Source organism: Zootermopsis nevadensis, unplaced genomic scaffold (assembly GCF_977971745.1).
Source record: "Zootermopsis nevadensis isolate Lab colony 2312 unplaced genomic scaffold, Znev_1.0 Znev_ptg000022l, whole genome shotgun sequence".
Classification (NCBI taxonomy): domain Eukaryota; kingdom Metazoa; phylum Arthropoda; class Insecta; order Blattodea; family Termopsidae; genus Zootermopsis; species Zootermopsis nevadensis.
In genome coordinates this window covers 20,701,571-20,720,454 of record NW_028259154.1, presented here as the reverse complement: position 1 = coordinate 20,720,454, position 18,884 = coordinate 20,701,571, and the positions used below count along the sequence as shown (strand labels likewise).

The 18,884-nt window shown below is 37.6% G+C and overlaps 2 protein-coding genes across 4 annotated transcripts in view; one reads left to right on the top strand and one right to left on the bottom strand.

Annotated features, from left to right (window-relative positions):
* LOC110840163 (uncharacterized) overlaps positions 1-15,263 on the top strand; it is a 61,546-nt gene extending 46,283 nt beyond the window's left edge. The window contains exons 3-4 of the mRNA XM_022085003.2: positions 8,631-8,696; positions 11,066-15,263. Coding sequence (XP_021940695.1) covers positions 8,631-8,696; positions 11,066-11,239 — 240 coding nt within the window. The 3' untranslated portion in view covers positions 11,240-15,263. The remainder of the gene's footprint in view (positions 1-8,630; positions 8,697-11,065) is intronic.
* Gycalpha99B (guanylate cyclase 1 soluble subunit alpha 2) overlaps positions 1-18,884 on the bottom strand; it is a 332,598-nt gene that overhangs the window by 250,787 nt on the left and 62,927 nt on the right. The gene's annotated exons all lie outside the window — the stretch shown is intronic.

Here is an 18,884-nt window from a genome sequence, read left to right as displayed (position 1 = left end):
TGTCGTCCTAGCGTAAATTTCAAGCCTGAAAATAAGTATGTAGATTAATTTTAGATATTTGGACGAAAAAGTATCTATTAATAAGTGGATAAAGAAGACAATTATAGTGATAAAGAGAATTCTCTTGAACTGGAAACTATGGCTGGTTCATTTCAGGTATGCTAAAACCTCAGGTTATCAACCTGCAAAGGTAATCTGTGTCAGTTACTCAATCTGATGATCAATCTGTTTTAATTAATTTTTACAAGTTTGTAACCCTTTAACACTCAGCGGTAGCTATGAAGCATATATGCCACCTGCTTTAATATTCAGTAGACCTAATTCTGTACTTTGCCTGCAGACTGTATCTATTTCTGGTTTTGCGCTATTCTCAGAATAAACAGAGATTATTTCCTTAAACAACATTACCGACTGACCTTTGTAAATGAAACAGGTAACATTTCATTTCATGAATTGTAAGGTTTAACACGAAGTCTGACGTTCTGAGTGACGGTAATTGGCTACTAAGTTTAAAAAATGTGCTCTGTTTATTGTTACACGCTCAAAAAATATATACAATTAAACCTCCTGACAATCATTAATATAAAACATTGGAGAATAATTTATTTCAATGTTTCGAAACTACAAATTTCAATACAGTAATTTGACATATTTACTTCAATATCGGCCAAAATATGCCAAGTATTTAGGCACAGTTCGTTTCAAGGCTTTATACGTCATGTCTCAGAAATAAATATTCCTACAGATATTTCGCCTGCTTTCATATGGTAATTAAACCTTGACCAGAGTAGAATCCAGTTAAGTAAACCTTGAAGTATTTCAGGCAAGTAAAAACCTGTTTTATCTTACTGTAAAGTGCATGGTATTTAGACAACTAATTTGTACGTGTAAGTTATTTTAAGCGCTTTTAATGAATTCTTTTCGAGCCTTCTAATGCAGAAACACAAAGGTGAAACGTAGAACGTCTACAGTTATCTGCATCTTTCAACTTATAACATCAATTAATTTTAAAGTAAACGATCAGCTCTAAGTGTTCTGACATAAAAGAAGTGATTTCTTTATTATAAAAATTAAATATAGGTTCGTGTATCTCAGAAGTTAAGCATTGTTTGGTCAAGAAATTTCACGAATTATAGAACCCAAAGCCCCATTATTATTCCTACAACAGCAAGCCACTGAAACCTATTCAGTTAATGCTCACAAGCTCAGAACCTCCTTCTGTGAAGTCAATTTTAATATTCGCTTTCTATCTCCTCTTATATACTACAGTATTCGCCATTGTCGATGTGAGAAGGCAAAGGTATTTTTATTTCTGTCTCTAAGCACCAAATAATTAACGATTTTTGCTAGTGCTGAGGGAGGGCTCAAAACTCTGGGCTATAGTATATGAATGTGAGTGCTCAACACCAAGCTCCGGCCATTTTATCCCTGGGTAAAGAGTTTAAGATACTCTATTCAGGGAAGAAAGCATACACGTCTTAATGTAACGTGTCCAATTTTGGTGTCCGATTTTAATCAAAATTGGAATGTGTCAACACATTCTAATAAATCTCCCTAATATATTACATCTAACGAAAATCCTTTCTGCCTATAAACAGACATACGACGAAGATAAGAAGCTCACGTCTTAAACTTTTCGTTTCGAACGTGCCAGAAATGAACTAACGAGGCAAGCAAAATCACAAAAGAAAATGTGTGTACTCCAAAGTAAGGTTCTCCTATTTACTCTTTGTTAAAGGCAAATTCAGTAATGCTCAAGGCATTTCGTATAACTTTAGAAACTTTGAATAAACACGAGAAGATTTGCCAGTAAGTTGTTTATATACGCTCGGCGAAAAGTACCAGAGATTTTACTTGAGAACGAAATAAATTTCCAGGCGAAGATTTCTTTCCTACTTACCCCTGTACCGTTTATGGTTTTGGAGCCTTTCAATATTGAGATCGCGGGTTTAAATCTCGCTTGTGCATACTTGTATATGTAGAAGCCTTGCGTGTCTGCAGGCACCCTGGGGCAATCTCACGTTCAAGAGGTCAGAAGGTAAAACCTACCCTAAATTAACCTTTTGAAATCAAAGAGAGAGAGAGAGAGAGAGAGAGAGAGAGAGATTCAGAAAGGATACCAGAAGAGTAGAGGCAAAAGAGGGAAATACTAGGGTAGAAGTGAGAGACATTATTTCTGGGGTGAGGAATTGGATCTTATTATTAGAAGGTTCCGAAGCAATATTCCCTTGTTTATTTAAAGCTTGCGACATAGGTTGACTCTTATATTACAATTGAGGCCCGCTCTCCAAATTTTACACTTGTCTTCTTATTTTTCTCTTTTTTTCCTTATTTTCGTGTTCCGTGCATTTCGACGATGGAAATATGAAGAAATAATTGATGTAATGCGCTGAAGTGTTAAAACTTGGACCTTATGAATTACTTGCTACACCAATAATAAACAATGTTCTGCGGAACCAAGGGGGTAGGTAACACGTTTCGAAGATATGTTTTCTGCAACAACGGTTCTTACTGAACCACCAATTTACGAATTAAATTCCTATCAGCATTACAGCTCACAGTTAGTCACACTACTGACTGAACTGGCGCAGAAACGTCTGGCATTGCAATATTACTCTTAGCGTGTTTATTTTCCGTCAGAATCGGCTTATGCATTGCGACATAGAGACTACATACACACAATGGGTAACTTACGCAATGTGCAATTGCCAAGCTATAATTCAGAATTGCTCGTTAAGCCAGGCCTCTCTTACCCTGCGAAATATTAGCGATAAGTCGACACGGAGGCTAGTGTGTAATTTTCAGAATGGAAAATTACAATAGTCAAAGACACTTTCACTTGAAATCCAGCTAGGGGCCAAGAATGCGTTATATCTTTAACGTAATGCATACCCGGACTACGAGACAAGAATCTCGCTTCTATTATAATAATGAATATTATGTTTAACATGTTTAAATATTTATGTATGGACATGCGTAACGACACTTCTATTAACTTCATTTACATTGCAAAGTCGGCGTCTTCTCTACGTTCATTGCGTTAATTAATGTTTCTCAAGTATTAAGTAACAATGAGGAGTGTCCGTAAAAGAATCTCAGAACTGGAACACTTGCGTTACGTAACGTCTTAAGAAAGATAGCTTAATGACAGGCACACTTCGGATAGCGGAAGTAGGAAGTCAGTGCATTCCTGTGAGTAGCAGGAGTCCTGTACTTCGGGCAGACACAATGTAAGTTACGAAACGAGTAACCAGCTGTGTTCTACAGGGTTTTTCGAACTATACCAGTGGATAGCAACACCAGCTGCTCCAATCAAGTGTGGGAGAATAGTACACTCTTCAGCAGACACATCGCGATTCGTTCAAAAACTGTCAATTTTGTTCTCCAGAGTGACTGTGAAATCCCTGTACCATCCTATCTCCTGGTCCCAATGTGTAATAATAACAGCACCTATGGAAGCACACAAGTTTATTGAAAGTATAATTAAATGAGGGAAGAGATACTTATATTTATACTCTAAAGGAAACAAGACTTAACAAAAAATTCCTTTCGTTACTTACCATTTCTCAATTTTGTGTGTTTCTGTTGGATATCAATTTGGCAAAAATGTAAGACGACGACCTAACCTTAAACTGTCAAGCAAGGCCATCATTATTTGCTACCACCAAAAAAGTAAATATGAAGCAAGAAATTAAAATAGAATTACTCTCAGCAACTAACATTAATATTATTTTAAAATTACGGAAGTTAATGTCGGCGGGGCATGTAGCTAGGATGGACGTGGGAGCCTACGTTTGGTGGACAGAACTCGTGATAACTTTGATTAATGAGAATAAAATATGAGGATAACATTAAGATGGATCTTAATGAAATAAACTGTTCGGATAGGACGTGAATGGAAGTTGTTGCTGATTGTGTCCAATTTACAGGTTTTGCTATAAAACCTTGGGGTAATGCAACCAGCGAGATAGTTAAATTATTAAAATTAGGATTCATGCTACCAGAACTCGGAACTGGTATCAGATTTCGGAGAACCGTTGTAACGGCTATTGTTATGATGAGTTTGAATTGCATTTTGCGAAAACAGATTATAATTCCCCCAGAGGCAGTTCTGCAAGAGTTGGTTGCATAACGTCCCTTGTGGTAAATCAGTTTGCGAATCATTCCGCTCATTAGAACTCCATCTGTGCTGTGCGGGACTCGTGCGTCCCTGGAATGGAAGGACGAGAAATGTAAGGCGCGGGGGGTGGGGGGTGGGGCACTAAGGTTGCATGCCAACGTGACCAGTATCGGTGCACTAACAGAACACAGGACACACAGCCCTGGCCTGCTGTCTGGCTGGCTGTACTTGGAATTAATTGTTTATGAACAGAGATAGCGAAGCGCTATGCATACAGCACAACCTCCTCGTCTATTCCTGCTGAGGCGATTTATGTTCTGTTCTGTTCAGATCATCTCCCCTTCGCCCTTCAGTTGCAGTTGCTCAGATTTATTCATCTAATCCTGAGTTCGGAATCCTTAAAATTTTCCTTTTGAATTTCAAAAACTGTACATAAACTAAACTTTTAATTCTTATTTTAGTATCCAAATTGTAAAACTTGGTCTTTGAAATAACAGATTTATATCCGAAACAAGTTGTCATCACGACCCACGAGAAATGCAAGCATTCCTCTAGAGCAAATCTTTATTCTTGTGTTAATCCTTTAGAAATAGGCCCAATGCATCCTAATGAGAAGGTAAATAGAAATTCGTTTGGTTTGCCATTTATACTGCTGGAATCACAACCGCGATAATTTCTCATTCCAAAGATCACTGTACTATGACGTGACGGTCTAGAAAGAGAAACTAGTGCATCAATAACTTGATGCGTTAGTAAAACATTTTGTCGTGATACTTGTGGCACACATCACAAATACCTGGCGCCTGGTATGAAGCCGACCGCGTAGGTAACGGCCTAGTTTTCTCTGCCTCTCTCTTACGAAGTATACACTAAAATCTCTTGCTTATCTTGTAGTCCTGCTGTACATTAATGGAAATTTTAAAATATACAGAACAATGTTACTCCGTAGAAGCAGCTATGATAAAAAGTTGCGAGCTTCTAAATTCGTTACGTTCACTGACTACCGTTGTTCTTGCCACAAGGATTAAGAAAGTGGTCCCTGTATACCGTCTCCTGTCTCCAGGTCCTCTTAATTTGTTCTTAAAACTGTGTGCTACATTTGGCCACTCACACAATTAGGGACACACTTATGCTCATGGCCACTGCTGTGGACTGTTAGCATTGTGACAAATGGAAAGTATTTAATAAAATTGGCAGTGGAACCACGGTTCTCTAGTTAACGTCGAATAACGTTTAACTGTAGAAGTATATTTGTACTGAAATAAAATTTTATTTACACATTAATGTATACCTTTACATCTTATCTATACGTGACGTCATCCGCGGACAGCTTATCTATGTGTTGCGTCATGTACTCAACACACTCACTCTAGAACCGTTCTTTGTTACCAAATAAATGGCCAAAACTCCTAAACCGTAAGAGTTAGCTGAAATCTGTTTGCAAATTTGAAAAGCTCGTGTTTATTTACGTATTTCAGTGGCAATATGTCCTGATCTAACTCTTACGCTTTAGTCGTGGCAAGCGGTTGAAGTTAAGGAACGAGGGTATAGTTATTACATATTTTGGGTAATTATTTCAACAATGTGTAAAATATGCATTATAGAATAAAGTAAACATCATGTAGAAAAAACCCTTTATTTACTCTTTAATTTACGTATGGGTTTATATTCTCTATCTTACATAGGTCTCGAGTTATTGGCGTTTGAAGAAGTTGCACACCAGCGTTACCTTACATCTTACAGTTTCCGTCGAGTGTACCGTGATTTTACAAACGTTATTCAACGTTAAAAAACTGTTAATGTTCTAATAACTTCACACGTTATTTTACATGCCTATCAGTGATCCGAGACGAGGAAAATGCAGATTTTGTTTTACATTCTACAGAGAGAAATTACTATATAAAGTAACTTATACGTTTCTGAAGTTTGATAAATACATCATAACGTTTCAGGATCCTATATCAAATGGCATGAAGATACTTCCAACTCAGAAGCACAGCAAATGCGACGGTAACGTTATTTTAGGGAAAATGCAATTAAGAGCGCTCTTGCAGCCAACTGCAGCATTTTGCCCAAGCCAGACGTCATTAAAATTCGCCAGTTCGTTGATAAATCATGAAATCAGCACATACAGAAACAAGCTGAAGTTGCCACCCATGTTTCCTTGTAAAGTATGATTTTTTTTCTCGGAACCAAAGTGTGTCAACATCTTGCATAAGTTTCTTTAAGCAGCCTGGGGCGTCTGTTTGATGAGAAAATCTATAAACATCGATTCAAATTTAATGAAAAGTAGCATATAAATATATATGATCGATACGAACAAATGTGCAAATGGCGAGAGCCCAGTGTAATTCATCAAGCCACCGTTCATCAAAATGCGTTCGATGATTAGAGTTACAACGCGCGAGAAGTCAGACATACGGACCCTGCCACTGTTCCATACCCTCACTTCGTGCAAACCTGAGTTTTATAAAAATAACATAATATGCGTAGTCCCGAGAATCCGAACTACGGACATGTTAATCACAATCGTGTTAAAAGGATGTGGATGTGACAATGCTATTTTAGCAATTCCTTTGTGGTGAGAGTACGACCTTCTACGTCTTGGATTTATGAAAGTACAATTTCATGCTCCCCTCCTCTGACCCTCTGGCGTTCTGCAGCGAACAGTTACAGGTGATAAGCCAGTGTTTTCGAAGGCTGTATCAACAGTCACGACTGCACGAATGGCAATTGTCATCTTCAGTACAGAACCTTTATTAGTATAAGAAGTTTAGTGATTTGGTATGCAACATTCCCACTAAAACATGCGAGACGCTGTTACGGCAACATAAGAAATTCAACTGCAAAGAACTACATAGTAAGAACAGTGCATTTAATACTCCTTGACCATCTACAGAGAGTACAAGTTATGGACAACGAACTTCGAGAAAATAAATTAAATACTTAAAAATTATGAAATAACTTTGTGAACATTCTATACATGCCATTATCGTAATGTATGTTATTATCTCCTAGTGCATACCTGTCAGGTTTCCCTCTATTTGTCCTTGCAAACCAACAGGTGCTGACCCCTCCCTCCCCCCCGCAACCCCTTTCTTTCACAGCATCGTTCGGTTCATCAATCGTACAATCACGACAAAGTTCAGCATCGCATGTTGTAACATCTGAACTTATGTGGGCGTGCATTGCAATTCATGCCTCATCCATAAAAAGATGATGAGGTAATCGCCATAACTATACATTAAGAGTTCCAAACTTCCTACTGAACAAAGCATAAAAGTATGCTAAAACATAGCCCCACATTTTATGTAGCCAGGCGCCGTCAACGATTAAAACTAAAAATGCTTTCGTGTATGAATGTGGCTGTCTTCTGCGCTGTAGCGCTGTGTAGTCTAGCAGTAGTCTACCAAAGTTCAGAGATATCTGCTGCCTTCATCATCAGGGAGCTTAATCACGATAACCCAGAAGATAGCCAACTTCATACTCACCGTCGTATATAATATCAAATCCTTCTGTTTTAGACAGTTTTTTCATCTCTTACCGGAAAAGCAGGCTTATTATACCACCATTTCATGGTAAAACAGATGGCCGATTTTAATTAATTCCTGTATGCAAATCACCCGAAGATTTTTAAGACCTATGATAATCAGTAATGCCAATACAGCGGACGTGCGACAGTATGATGTGGTAAAAACACCAGCGTCTGTTAAAATAGGGTCCTGAAATTACGCAGGCTAAGTTGAAAGAATTTTCGAAATATACTGAAACTTTGATTTATTTAAAGACGTTGACAACAGCTTGAATTAGTGATTTATACATTCAGATGACAGGAGATGGATAGCGATTTCCACTTCTAGCGCAATGGGGGTTTGGAAATTTTGATTTCCATAAAATTAGCAAATTTAAGAGAGACTTACTTCCAGGTAACCATTAAGTAACATTATACGCTCACTGCTTCGTAAGCAACATGAACATAAAACAAACTGAAAACCAAATAAAAGTGTAGTGTTACGTTTCGGCATCCAAGAATCTCGTACTCCGTTAGAATGAAAGCTTTACCTACCTGAGGTCATGTGCCAGTTCTTATCGTTTCTTATATCAAAAAAATGTGAAGCTTTGTCAGTTAAAACTTTTTGTCCCCTGCTCTAGATAACATATTAAACACGCAGATTTAATTCACATCCACAGTAAGAGAACAACAAATTATTATTCTGCCAATATTCTGCCAAGCATCATCCATTCTGTGAGGTATATTTGACATGCGTGATTTTTCGGGAGTTGGTTTGCTCCCGAAATACCTCATACATCAATACACGTCAAAAGGAGTATTGTGCTCAATTTAATAATTTTTTTATGCTCAGCAAGAAAGAACTAATTCCAAAAGTAAATGTATTGACTGAAGTCCTTCTTATCAAGTCTATGATTTGTTATCAAGTTATGATAAATCAAATATTGTCACATTCCTTCGACAAATCAATGACATTTTGCAATTCTTTTTCTTTTTCAGAATGCAGAAACAATTGAAAAACTGAACGAGTCTGGCGAACTAAGAAGGATACTGAAGCCATTTAAAGTGAGTAATAAACTTTCATGTAGGTCCTTAGTTCAGTGCTTTAATTCTCTTGCTGAATATAGGGTTATTACACTTAGAATCACGGGTTTTATGGATACATAACGTCAAACGTCATAAAGACTCCCGCTTTCCATTCATTATATTCTGCAAGTAAAATAACTTCACTTTAACTACAGGTTTAATGCCATATTTTCTCGTATAAGAACAGTGGTTTACATGAAATAGAGGTGCAGTTGTTCCTATATAACAGAATTACCAGGCACGTAGTGTAGCGTTTTCATTAAGCAGCCAATGTCCATTCAGCTATTAAAAGAAAATCCCTATTACGGAAATCAAATGCTCACCGCCACCTACATAAATTCTCTCCGCTGCCCGACGTTCAATGAAGCGATTTAACCACTAAAATGTATAAGAATTTTCAGTATGTCAGCAACAAGTTTCGGTATGCAATTCATTCTTAAGTTCTACAGCTTCGATTTAGAGTGAATACTGATCGATTCGTTTAAGATCTAAGTTATTTAACGACGCTGCTTCAGTATGAGAAAGTTAGATTTGTTCAGGGCAGGTAGGCCCTCATCCTAATATTTTATAAAATCTGTAGGAAATTAGCTATGCCTAGGAATCCCAGAAGTCGACTAAACGTTCTGAAAATTCTGACGGATTTTTATTTTCTACCTTTCTCGAGTAGAACATAAGAAAAATCACCAACGTTTCCGTTTTTAATCTCTGATAAAAGTAAATACAACGCAGACCATAATTCTCGAAAGTGAATATTAAGCCGTCTATTCTTCTGTTGCGATAACCAATAAATTACAAAACAATCCTGTTCTCTGAGAAACAACGTAAATTGCGTTTTCATTACCGTATGTTGCTTTGTCTTGGAAGCGTATTCGAATCACGTACGATATACATGGTGGGTGTGAACTTAATGCAGGGGTTTTATTGGAATAATTTTCGAAGGACCAGAGACTGGAACAAGGGTACAAAACACTCAACCCCAAGCAATGCAACAAGATTAACAGCAGAAATACCAGAGGCTACCTGAATTACCCATTTTCTTTTCTAGACTCTAAGACTGAATAAAGTAGGAAGAAATCATTACTTTGTTTATCTACGTATTTTCTCCAGTACAAATTTCACACAGGAGGGGGCTTATATGATTCGCCTCTTCACTAACTTCACTGAACAGAGTTCTTAAGAAGTTAAAGGGCCTTCAGACTCTCAATACTGCATGGAACCCGAAGATCCCATTACCATGTACACAAGAGCCCACCGCTGCTCCCTACCCTGAGCTAGATGAATGCACTTCACACTTTCGTTCATTGTATAAGATTAATCTACGTTTGATCTGTAGTTAAGACGTACTAGCTTGCTAATATAGCTCAACTACAGGCAGTAGGTACGTAAACGAAGGTATTCAAATTGCAAGTAATTTACTGAATAATTAACTCCATTAAGCATTCCTCCTTAAGAATCTCATAGTCGCTTGTCTAGTCAAGACCATCTCGGCCTCCTATATACCCGAAGATTAATTACCGTGCTCTCCACGTTACCTATCCTGAGTCAGGTGAACCCAATCTTCACCTCCTACACACTTTAACGTCAATCTTAATTTATCCTCTCATCTAGGCCAACATCTTCCATGTCGTTTCTCCCCTTCTGAGTTCCCGATAAAGAAATATACGCATTTCTGATCCCCCACATGCGCACTATATGCCCCGCCCATCTCGCCCTCCTTGATTTAATTATCTTAATAATACGGGGAAAGTACAAATTATTGATTTCCTCACTATGCAATGTTCTCCACCCTCTGTCACTTCGTCCGTCTTGGGTCTAACATTCTCCCGAACGCCCTCGACATTTGTTATTTATTTTTCATTTCATCTCTTTACGTTGTTAGGTAACAGATGGGAAGACAAAGGATTCTGAACTACCCGGTAGCAAGCTAATTTAATCTGATATTAATTTGTTCGTAAATGCGATTTTCATTTGTTATAGTCGTTCCCAAATATCTCAACTCTGCCAGATTTTCCAAGTATTTATTTAACTACCTTTATAGGCCTATAAAGATTTTGTCCTATAACAAGATGATGAGACAAACATATAATTAGTAGATATTCAAATTAACGAAATTTTATGGACAAATTAACTAGCCGGTTAGCTGGCAAGTTGGCACAGAAAATATATATATATACTGTTTAACGCATCTGTCAAAAAAATATTTGCGGAATCTGATAATTTTTTCACTGCAACGAGAAACATCTGCTCCTAGAACCAATCAACAACAAATTCAGAATTACATCTTCACTTGTGACTTGTCCTTGTATTCGAGACTGTGTTTGTACTGATTTTCACACCTGTATGTGCAGAGCCCTGACGCGTGTTCTACCTGCAAAGTCTGTGGAGGACATCGCCTTCTGCCCTGCTCCATTTGCAACGGCTCCAAGAAATCAGTACATCGCAACGACTTCACAGCAGAATTCGTGGCGCTGAAGTGTATGCACTGCGATGAAGTAGGCCTTGTCCGCTGCTATGCTTGCTAGCACCGGCTGCCTATACGTGAGGACAGGCCTCTCTTCATATTTGTCATGATATTTTCTACAAATGGATACTCGTCAATGGTTTGTGTCTTAAACAGGCGTATACAAAGAATTTGACCAAGTTTTGAAACAGAGAATATTAACGTTTAGTAGGGGTCTGGTAGCATTGTGATATCAGCACAGACTGATCTACCGACACTTACCCTTTTCGATCGATATAATCTCGCTGATCAATGCATACATGACATTTCTGATATTATGCACCTGAATATTATAATCCTATGTCAACAATATGAACATCTGTTACACCTAGCAAAAAATCTTTTTAATGTAACAAGATGTAATCGTGATATATCTGATGGATATATTAGATAAACGGATTCAAATGTCTGATTAGCTGTATGTATCATCCGGTTAGGTTCCCATCGTATTTGGTAACTCTTACATTGTTTAAGAAGGAAAATTTTAAGCATTACACATGTTGGAATTACATGAAAATGGCAGTATTTCAAAAACTTGCACATATGCTAAACTCAGCATCAAAATCAGAATAGCTGTTTGGCCACGCTTTTAAAAAAAATATCTGGAATGAATGTCAGATAAGCTGCCATACCTGATAACAGGAAGATGAGTTATCGGATGCTGACGATTCCGCAAGGACAGATGATATCTACCGCGCTTTGCGACAAAAATTAACTTTTGAATATATTCTACTGATTTAATTGTTGCGTATGTAAAAAAATGAGTAGCGGGAATTGTATTATAATATTGTGGTAAGTCGTCGCGATTCGAAAATATTATTATCTTCTCTGACTTTATCTGTAGTTTAAATGCCAGTTAATCGTTGTGTATCTTGTATTAAAGATAGCACATTGTAACTGCTACATACGATACATACCACCTAAATTCTTTAAATGTACGTGATATTACTAGGTTGTACATTAGGTTTATCAAAGAGAACGCAATTTGAATAGATTATAAGGCACGTCCTTCAAATACGAAAGCAATAATAAGCATTGTTACAAACAGCCTGTTAATCCCAAGCAATGCAGTATAAACAGGAACATTATTGGCATCCATGAATATCAGTCTCTGATATTTATGCATAATACTAAGTTAGGCAATCTAAGTAACATGCTACCCGTAGCCTTACAGACGTAAATAATCCTATGTTAGTTGCAATTAATTAGAATACCAGTTACTTTATACTTAGAATTTATAAAACTTTTGTCGTTAATAACCGAAGTCCGTGTTGGCCATTCTTACAGTAGTTTTGTATATCACATATAGGTAATATAAGACTTCAAAGAACAATTATAAAGGTTCTAACGATAGCGTATTGCAATTAGTACAGCAAGTTTTTTAATCCATACATTGTCCTATATTCTACAAAAATAAAACTGTTTCGGGAGCTGGATCTGCTTCCGACTTCAGGGGGGACGTACCTACACAGGCAGGTCGATTAGAGGGAACTAATCCCCACCAATGAACATCAAAGATATCGAAATAATGTTAAAGTACAATAAATAATATGTATTAGAAACCGCAAACATTAATAAACACTATACAATATACATATATGTTACTTATCACGTTATACTTGTTTAACTATTGTCACTATCAAGGGACACTGTTATGTTTTTTTAAATAATGATACATATTACTGTACACGGAAAGTAATACCTACTTTAAACCGCTTAGATATACTGCCGTGAAGTTTTGAAGGAAGTGATTTCCCTTGCTCAAATCTTATACGTTTCTTGTATATAGTTAAGATACTGTTTGTGACTCTCCCGCGTGACTGAACGAGCTCTCATTGATGATGCTATGAAGCATAATACTCTATTTTACAAGTGCCGCTACAATTAGGCAGCTTTAGATGTACTTCTAAAGGAGATAGGGGTACGAAAGGAGGTGAGGTATGTACATATGAAAGAAATTATTCTCAGTTAAATTTAAACGGGATTTCCATTATATAATTAAAGGCTAGTATAAAAACGTTCACAGTTACGTGGTTGGTAAAAGAGAAATGCGTACGCACTGGGAAGAGATAAGCGAAGTCTTTGTCTCTCGTGTCTTTCTCAATGTGATACTTGTTTCGTTCTTGTTGGGCGGACATTGTATAACATGTCGTCAAATTTGCCAAGAAATTGACTGTGAGTTTTTTTTACAAGTAAGACATGTCTTACCGCCATCGTAAAAATAATTAATTTTATACACACACTTTCAACTTCACCTGCATTCCGGTACTTCTAATTATGAAATCCAACTAGTACAAAAGGCAAATTTGTATGTAGCGAAATTCAAATTATCTACAGCGAAGCTCTGTTATAAAGATGTACTTTTCGAGCGGTAAAAATGTGGATCCTGGACTTCTGGGATACGAAGCCGTGTTCTCTTGTAAGTGGTTACCAACGGTTCCGAGAAGTGTATTATTTCCATCGTCGGGGCAAAAGTCCAGTCGGTACATGAATCGGTTTTTGCATGAGGATACTGGCCAATGAGAATCGAGAAATACGTAAGAGGATAAAAACTCCCTGATAAGGGTACTTCTAAGAATTGCTACTCTCCTCTTTCGCCCATATTTTCAGCTTTCTCCCTGTTTCTACACAATTAATAGTGACAGACGTATTTCTTCGAAATGATGGTAACCACCTACAAGACCACACTATACGACATCATAGCCTAAAACACCACAAGTCGTGTTACTTTGTCAAATTTGAGTGTCTACACAACTTTGCCCTGAATGCAGATTCATCTCGATTAAAAAAATTAACTTTAATGTTATGTTTATAGTAATGTTTCTCCTATAACAGAATTACTGCTTGATCAATTTATGGAAATACTCGCTGTGTTCTCAACCCTGTCACTTTCGTGATGGTGGAATTAAGTTTACTTTGACAGTTACATTTTTCCTCCAACTGTATTCTTACCAAACATAGTTTAGGATCAATAAATCCTTTACAGTATTTCCTGACTTGGTCCAGCAGTAATCATTCATTGTCGAAAGTACGTAACTAACTGTAGCTTAAAGCAGAACTTCAATAATTAAATACTTAGTTTTAAGTTTCACTTATACGAGGCTCGTCCACAAAGTAAGTTTCCCTGGGGCCGTTTACAGAAACAAAACACAATTTCATGGAAATATTTATTGCAACAGATACAGCAAGTGTCCAGCTATTTTTCAACATATTCGCCACCGGAATTGAGACATTTGTCATATCGTGGGACCAACTTTTGAATACCTGTGTCGTAGAAGTCTGCCGCCTGGGATTGGAACCACTGTGTGACAACCATCTCCGCCTCTCTGTCATTCTCAAAACGCTAACGCTGACCGGACAGGAATTTCTTGAGGTGTAGGAAAAGATGGAAATCACTGGGAGCGAGGTCCGGGCTGTAGGGTGAATGATTAAACACCTCCCAGCTGAACTCCTGCAGGAGACTTGCTGTCCGTCGAGCCGTGTGCGGCCTAGCGTTATCACTGACCGCACTTCACAGTCGGCGGGAGCTGGAATAAGAACCTCCATCTTCAACAGCTGCAACGATGCTACTGTGAGAACGCGGGAAGTGCCGTTAGTGCATGCGCCATGCTACGTCATTGCTCTATCACGTACGCACAGTCGCTTCGCGCAATATAAGGTTTGCTACCTGTGGGACGAGTGGGAAACTTACTTTGTGGACGCGCCTCGTACATATTTAACAAGAAAACGTGGCACAATATCCACAGAATTCTATTGTCACAAAGCGTTTCCTTGTCTGAGCTCGTGTATGATCTGAAACGTTCATTAATTGTGTGCAATGAATTAAAGTGATGGTATTTGTTTTTATAAATTTCACAAGGACTTAAATTGTCATCTCAAAACTTACTATGAGCTTATGTTCATGGTTTCAGTGTTACAATAAATAAAGCCTACTATTACTGTCCTAAATACTCTCACAAACACTCCTGTGTGTTGGATTGAATACAGTTGTCTAATGTTATCAAGAGAAACTTCTTTCATGATTAAATATTCGCATGGAATACGAACATGGTTGTGATGTACTTATGTCCGTCCAGTTAAAAACATCATTACAGCCTGGGAATTACTGATTAAAGAATGTCATGCACCGTGTGAACGACGGATTAAACGTACAATTTGATGCATGCGTCCCTCTTTAAAGCTGGGAAGCATCAGCACATTATTTGTTCGGGCGTCACTCCACTAGCTATTTCGGTTTGTGCTTCAGACAGTTCAGGCGTGAAATTAAAAGACCTTCGTAGAATGTGGCATGTAAAATGGAATAAAAATCTGCAGCTTGTATAAAAAAGGAATAAAGATATTCAGCATAAAATATACCAAATTAGTTTACTTTGAATAATCAGGTACTTCATTATTCTTTAATTTCTAATATTATCACCCTAAAAATTCGTTAAGTTTCTACAACTACTCCATACATGTGTAATGAGTGTATGCTAGACTAATGTAGGTTATTCTAAACGATTTGTCTTTGAAACTCCTTTTTCATCGCGTAGCTCCGTAACAGAACATTAGCACGAACTCTTGGGAAATTTTTAGGATGAAATGAACAAATATAGATCAGATTTGCTAGACACTCACCATTTAGTACTTTAAAAAGACTGTGTCATGATCACTGCCTCTTGTTTTATAGCGATTACCTACAGAATAACTTTCAATTTGGTTGAAATTCTTACTTGATTCGAATTTTAAGACCACTAGCGGCTTTAAACGTTATGCCTCTATTTCTGGGTTTTGGAATGGTCTGTAACGTCATAAGCATTACGAAAATGCTTCGCCGGAACACGGTCGTTTCGCCTAGTGACATCTTCACAGCATTACGGTACGTGAAACCAATTCCCATGTTAATGTAGCAATTTTGCGGTTCAGACGCCATGCAGTATTCAGCCTTCGGTCTGTCTCTCTGGAACTAATACTACCCTCACAACGTCGTCCTTGTGACCTTACACTTCCTGCCATGCTGATACCATTATGATACATGTTCCGGGTTCAAATATGGGCCGGGCAAGACACAAGGTATAATAACCGAGAATTTTAGGGATTTTCCTCAGTTCCTGTAGATTTAAACAACATATACTACAAGTTATAGCAATACGCCCATACATTCTTACTTGAGTATAGTCCTATAAGAATATACTTATTTAATCATCAAATAAAATAGAGTTGTTAATATCAGAGCACCAGACCAATGACTCTTACTGTTAAAATGGGTGGTTAGTATTTTTGCTTCGTATTCGGGAGGTTCCAAGTTCAATAACAGCCTGCATGTTGGTCATCCTCACCGAGTCCATTATGGTTTTCCTCAGTGCCTCCATATGAATGCTGGGATAATAAAATACTATGATTTGTTTCCTTCCACCCACTTTTAAATTCATCATTTAAAATCATCCTTTGTAAACGAGAAAGCGTTGTTAAACAAACAAATCAGACGCAACGCTAAAAATAATGATTATGAATTAAACAGAAATGCATATAGATGGGCACAGGTGGATCAACGTGATAATTTTTTATCATCAGGGACCGGAAAAAAGTGTGTGACAGCGAAAATGAGAAACATGATTAACAGAGTGATATCGGCAAGCTCTGTCTCGCTTTGTATGGTCACGCGTGCGTTTGTTCTGGATGCCTTCTGTCGAGTAGTTACTAAATGATCAAAAGAATTATTAATTGGCTTCGTTTCCAAGCGTCACAGAAGAAAACCAATTTAACAGTCGTTAAGTGGGAAAACCGAAGGCTTTCACGAGTTATTTTATGCAGAGGCGTAATTAATATAAGCTGCTGAAATCTAGTCACTGATACAAAATAAAGCAAAGCTATCCCTCTGCAGAAACGATACGAAAAAGCGGTCCTTGTAAATATTTGACAGCTGGCTGGGTGTATGCCGGAGCCAGGATTAGAACACCAGCCGCCCAGTTCGCACTTTATTCAGAGGGCATTTCATTTAATTTCTCCCCTGAAATAGCTTAATCTTACACTTTTACACTTTAGCCCACCTTTTGAGAACATCGAGTGATCGATGTGTTGTTTCAAGTGTAGGACTACCGAATAAGACCTGAAGACACTGCGTTAAGATTTAGAACATTCGAGGTTATTAGGCCCATGCCTAACCCCAAATACGGTGGACTTCCCCTATTCGGCTCTTTCCTACTGCTTATTCAATGCATTCGAGCTAGAATCCATATCACGACGTCTTATCCTCCTTGAAGTGCCACACCGTGATAACAAGGGACAATGTAGGATTTGAGGTTCTCACGGCGATAAGTCTGAAGATGGCTGTTTTCTGGTTTCTTGCGCAGTATAGTCTGGTGGAAACTTACCGACGTTTCAGAGGTCCTTGCTGCCTCCATCATCATGGCGATCGCCCTGATGATGAAGTCAGACTACACGGCGCAACTACCCAGAAGACAACCAGCTTCACAAGGGACAATGTTTGTGGTGTTCTACAGATACACCACGTCTGAAACACTAACAGATTTTGCTATTATCATTAGCTATCAATAAAAAAACTAGCTATAAATAGGCACAGAAAACTGTAAGAATTGGAGCTGCTGTGTTCCATGCTACCTGAAGCAACTGTGACAGGCAGAAGATAAATCCGATTCAAACTGATACATAAACCCACCTGACGTCAGAAGCAGAGCAGGAAATCTTTTCGTAACCCGCATGTTCACAAAACCTTTTGCCCTGTAATATGTTTCGAAGGTGTCTTCCTGGAAGGGACATGAATTCTTGGAATTTAGAAAGTGTTTTCCTGTGATACTTTAAACTGCAACATGTTCGTACCGCTTGTTCAATAAGCAAAAATCAATTATTATTGTATCAGAAATTTACCATAACATTTCCTTGCTATAATATATTGCACATACATTTCAGTCCTATTGAACTGTCATCAGTGTATGCCTTATCGTACACTTTACACATTGTTCGGATGCACAACTTTCGTACTAACACTGTTGTGATATAAAGAAACATTCTTGAAAAAAAATCAACCCTCGAAATTAGATGCATGTCAAGTCGGTTTCTTAATTAATTAGTCTGTAAAACAAACACCAAAAAACACAATTTAAGTGAAATTCGGTCAGCAATTTTGGAGAGAAAAAATACATAATCGCTCTCATATGCTCTCACTCCGTTATATTTGTGAAAAACGTTCATAAAATAATGGGGATACTTTTTAAAGTCAAAATTCATAGACTTACATTATGAAGTGTTCGGATACATGACAACAGAGCCCTTTGTAATGGAGATATAATCTGTTGTTCCGTAAGAAATAATGGGAAATATGAGCTCTTCTCGAAGATGCTACAAACAACGAACGGATCTGGGGACGGACAGAATGGTGACAAAGTCAACAGGCACTTACAAGAACTGCTGTTTACTTCCTAGAAATAATCAACCTGGGATTTAATGACAGCACAACCTTTGAAAATTAATGATTTTATTTTACACCTTCCCTCGTGATAACACTCTTTTATACTCTTAGATACTTTTTCCACTTCCTATTTATTTTTCTTTATCAGATATTTGGTTCCCATTTTAAAATTGTTTTCAGAAAAGTATCACCAAACAACACTCTCAAATTTAACAAGGAAAATTAAAATCTTCGCAAAGTTACAGGAAGAATCTTATTG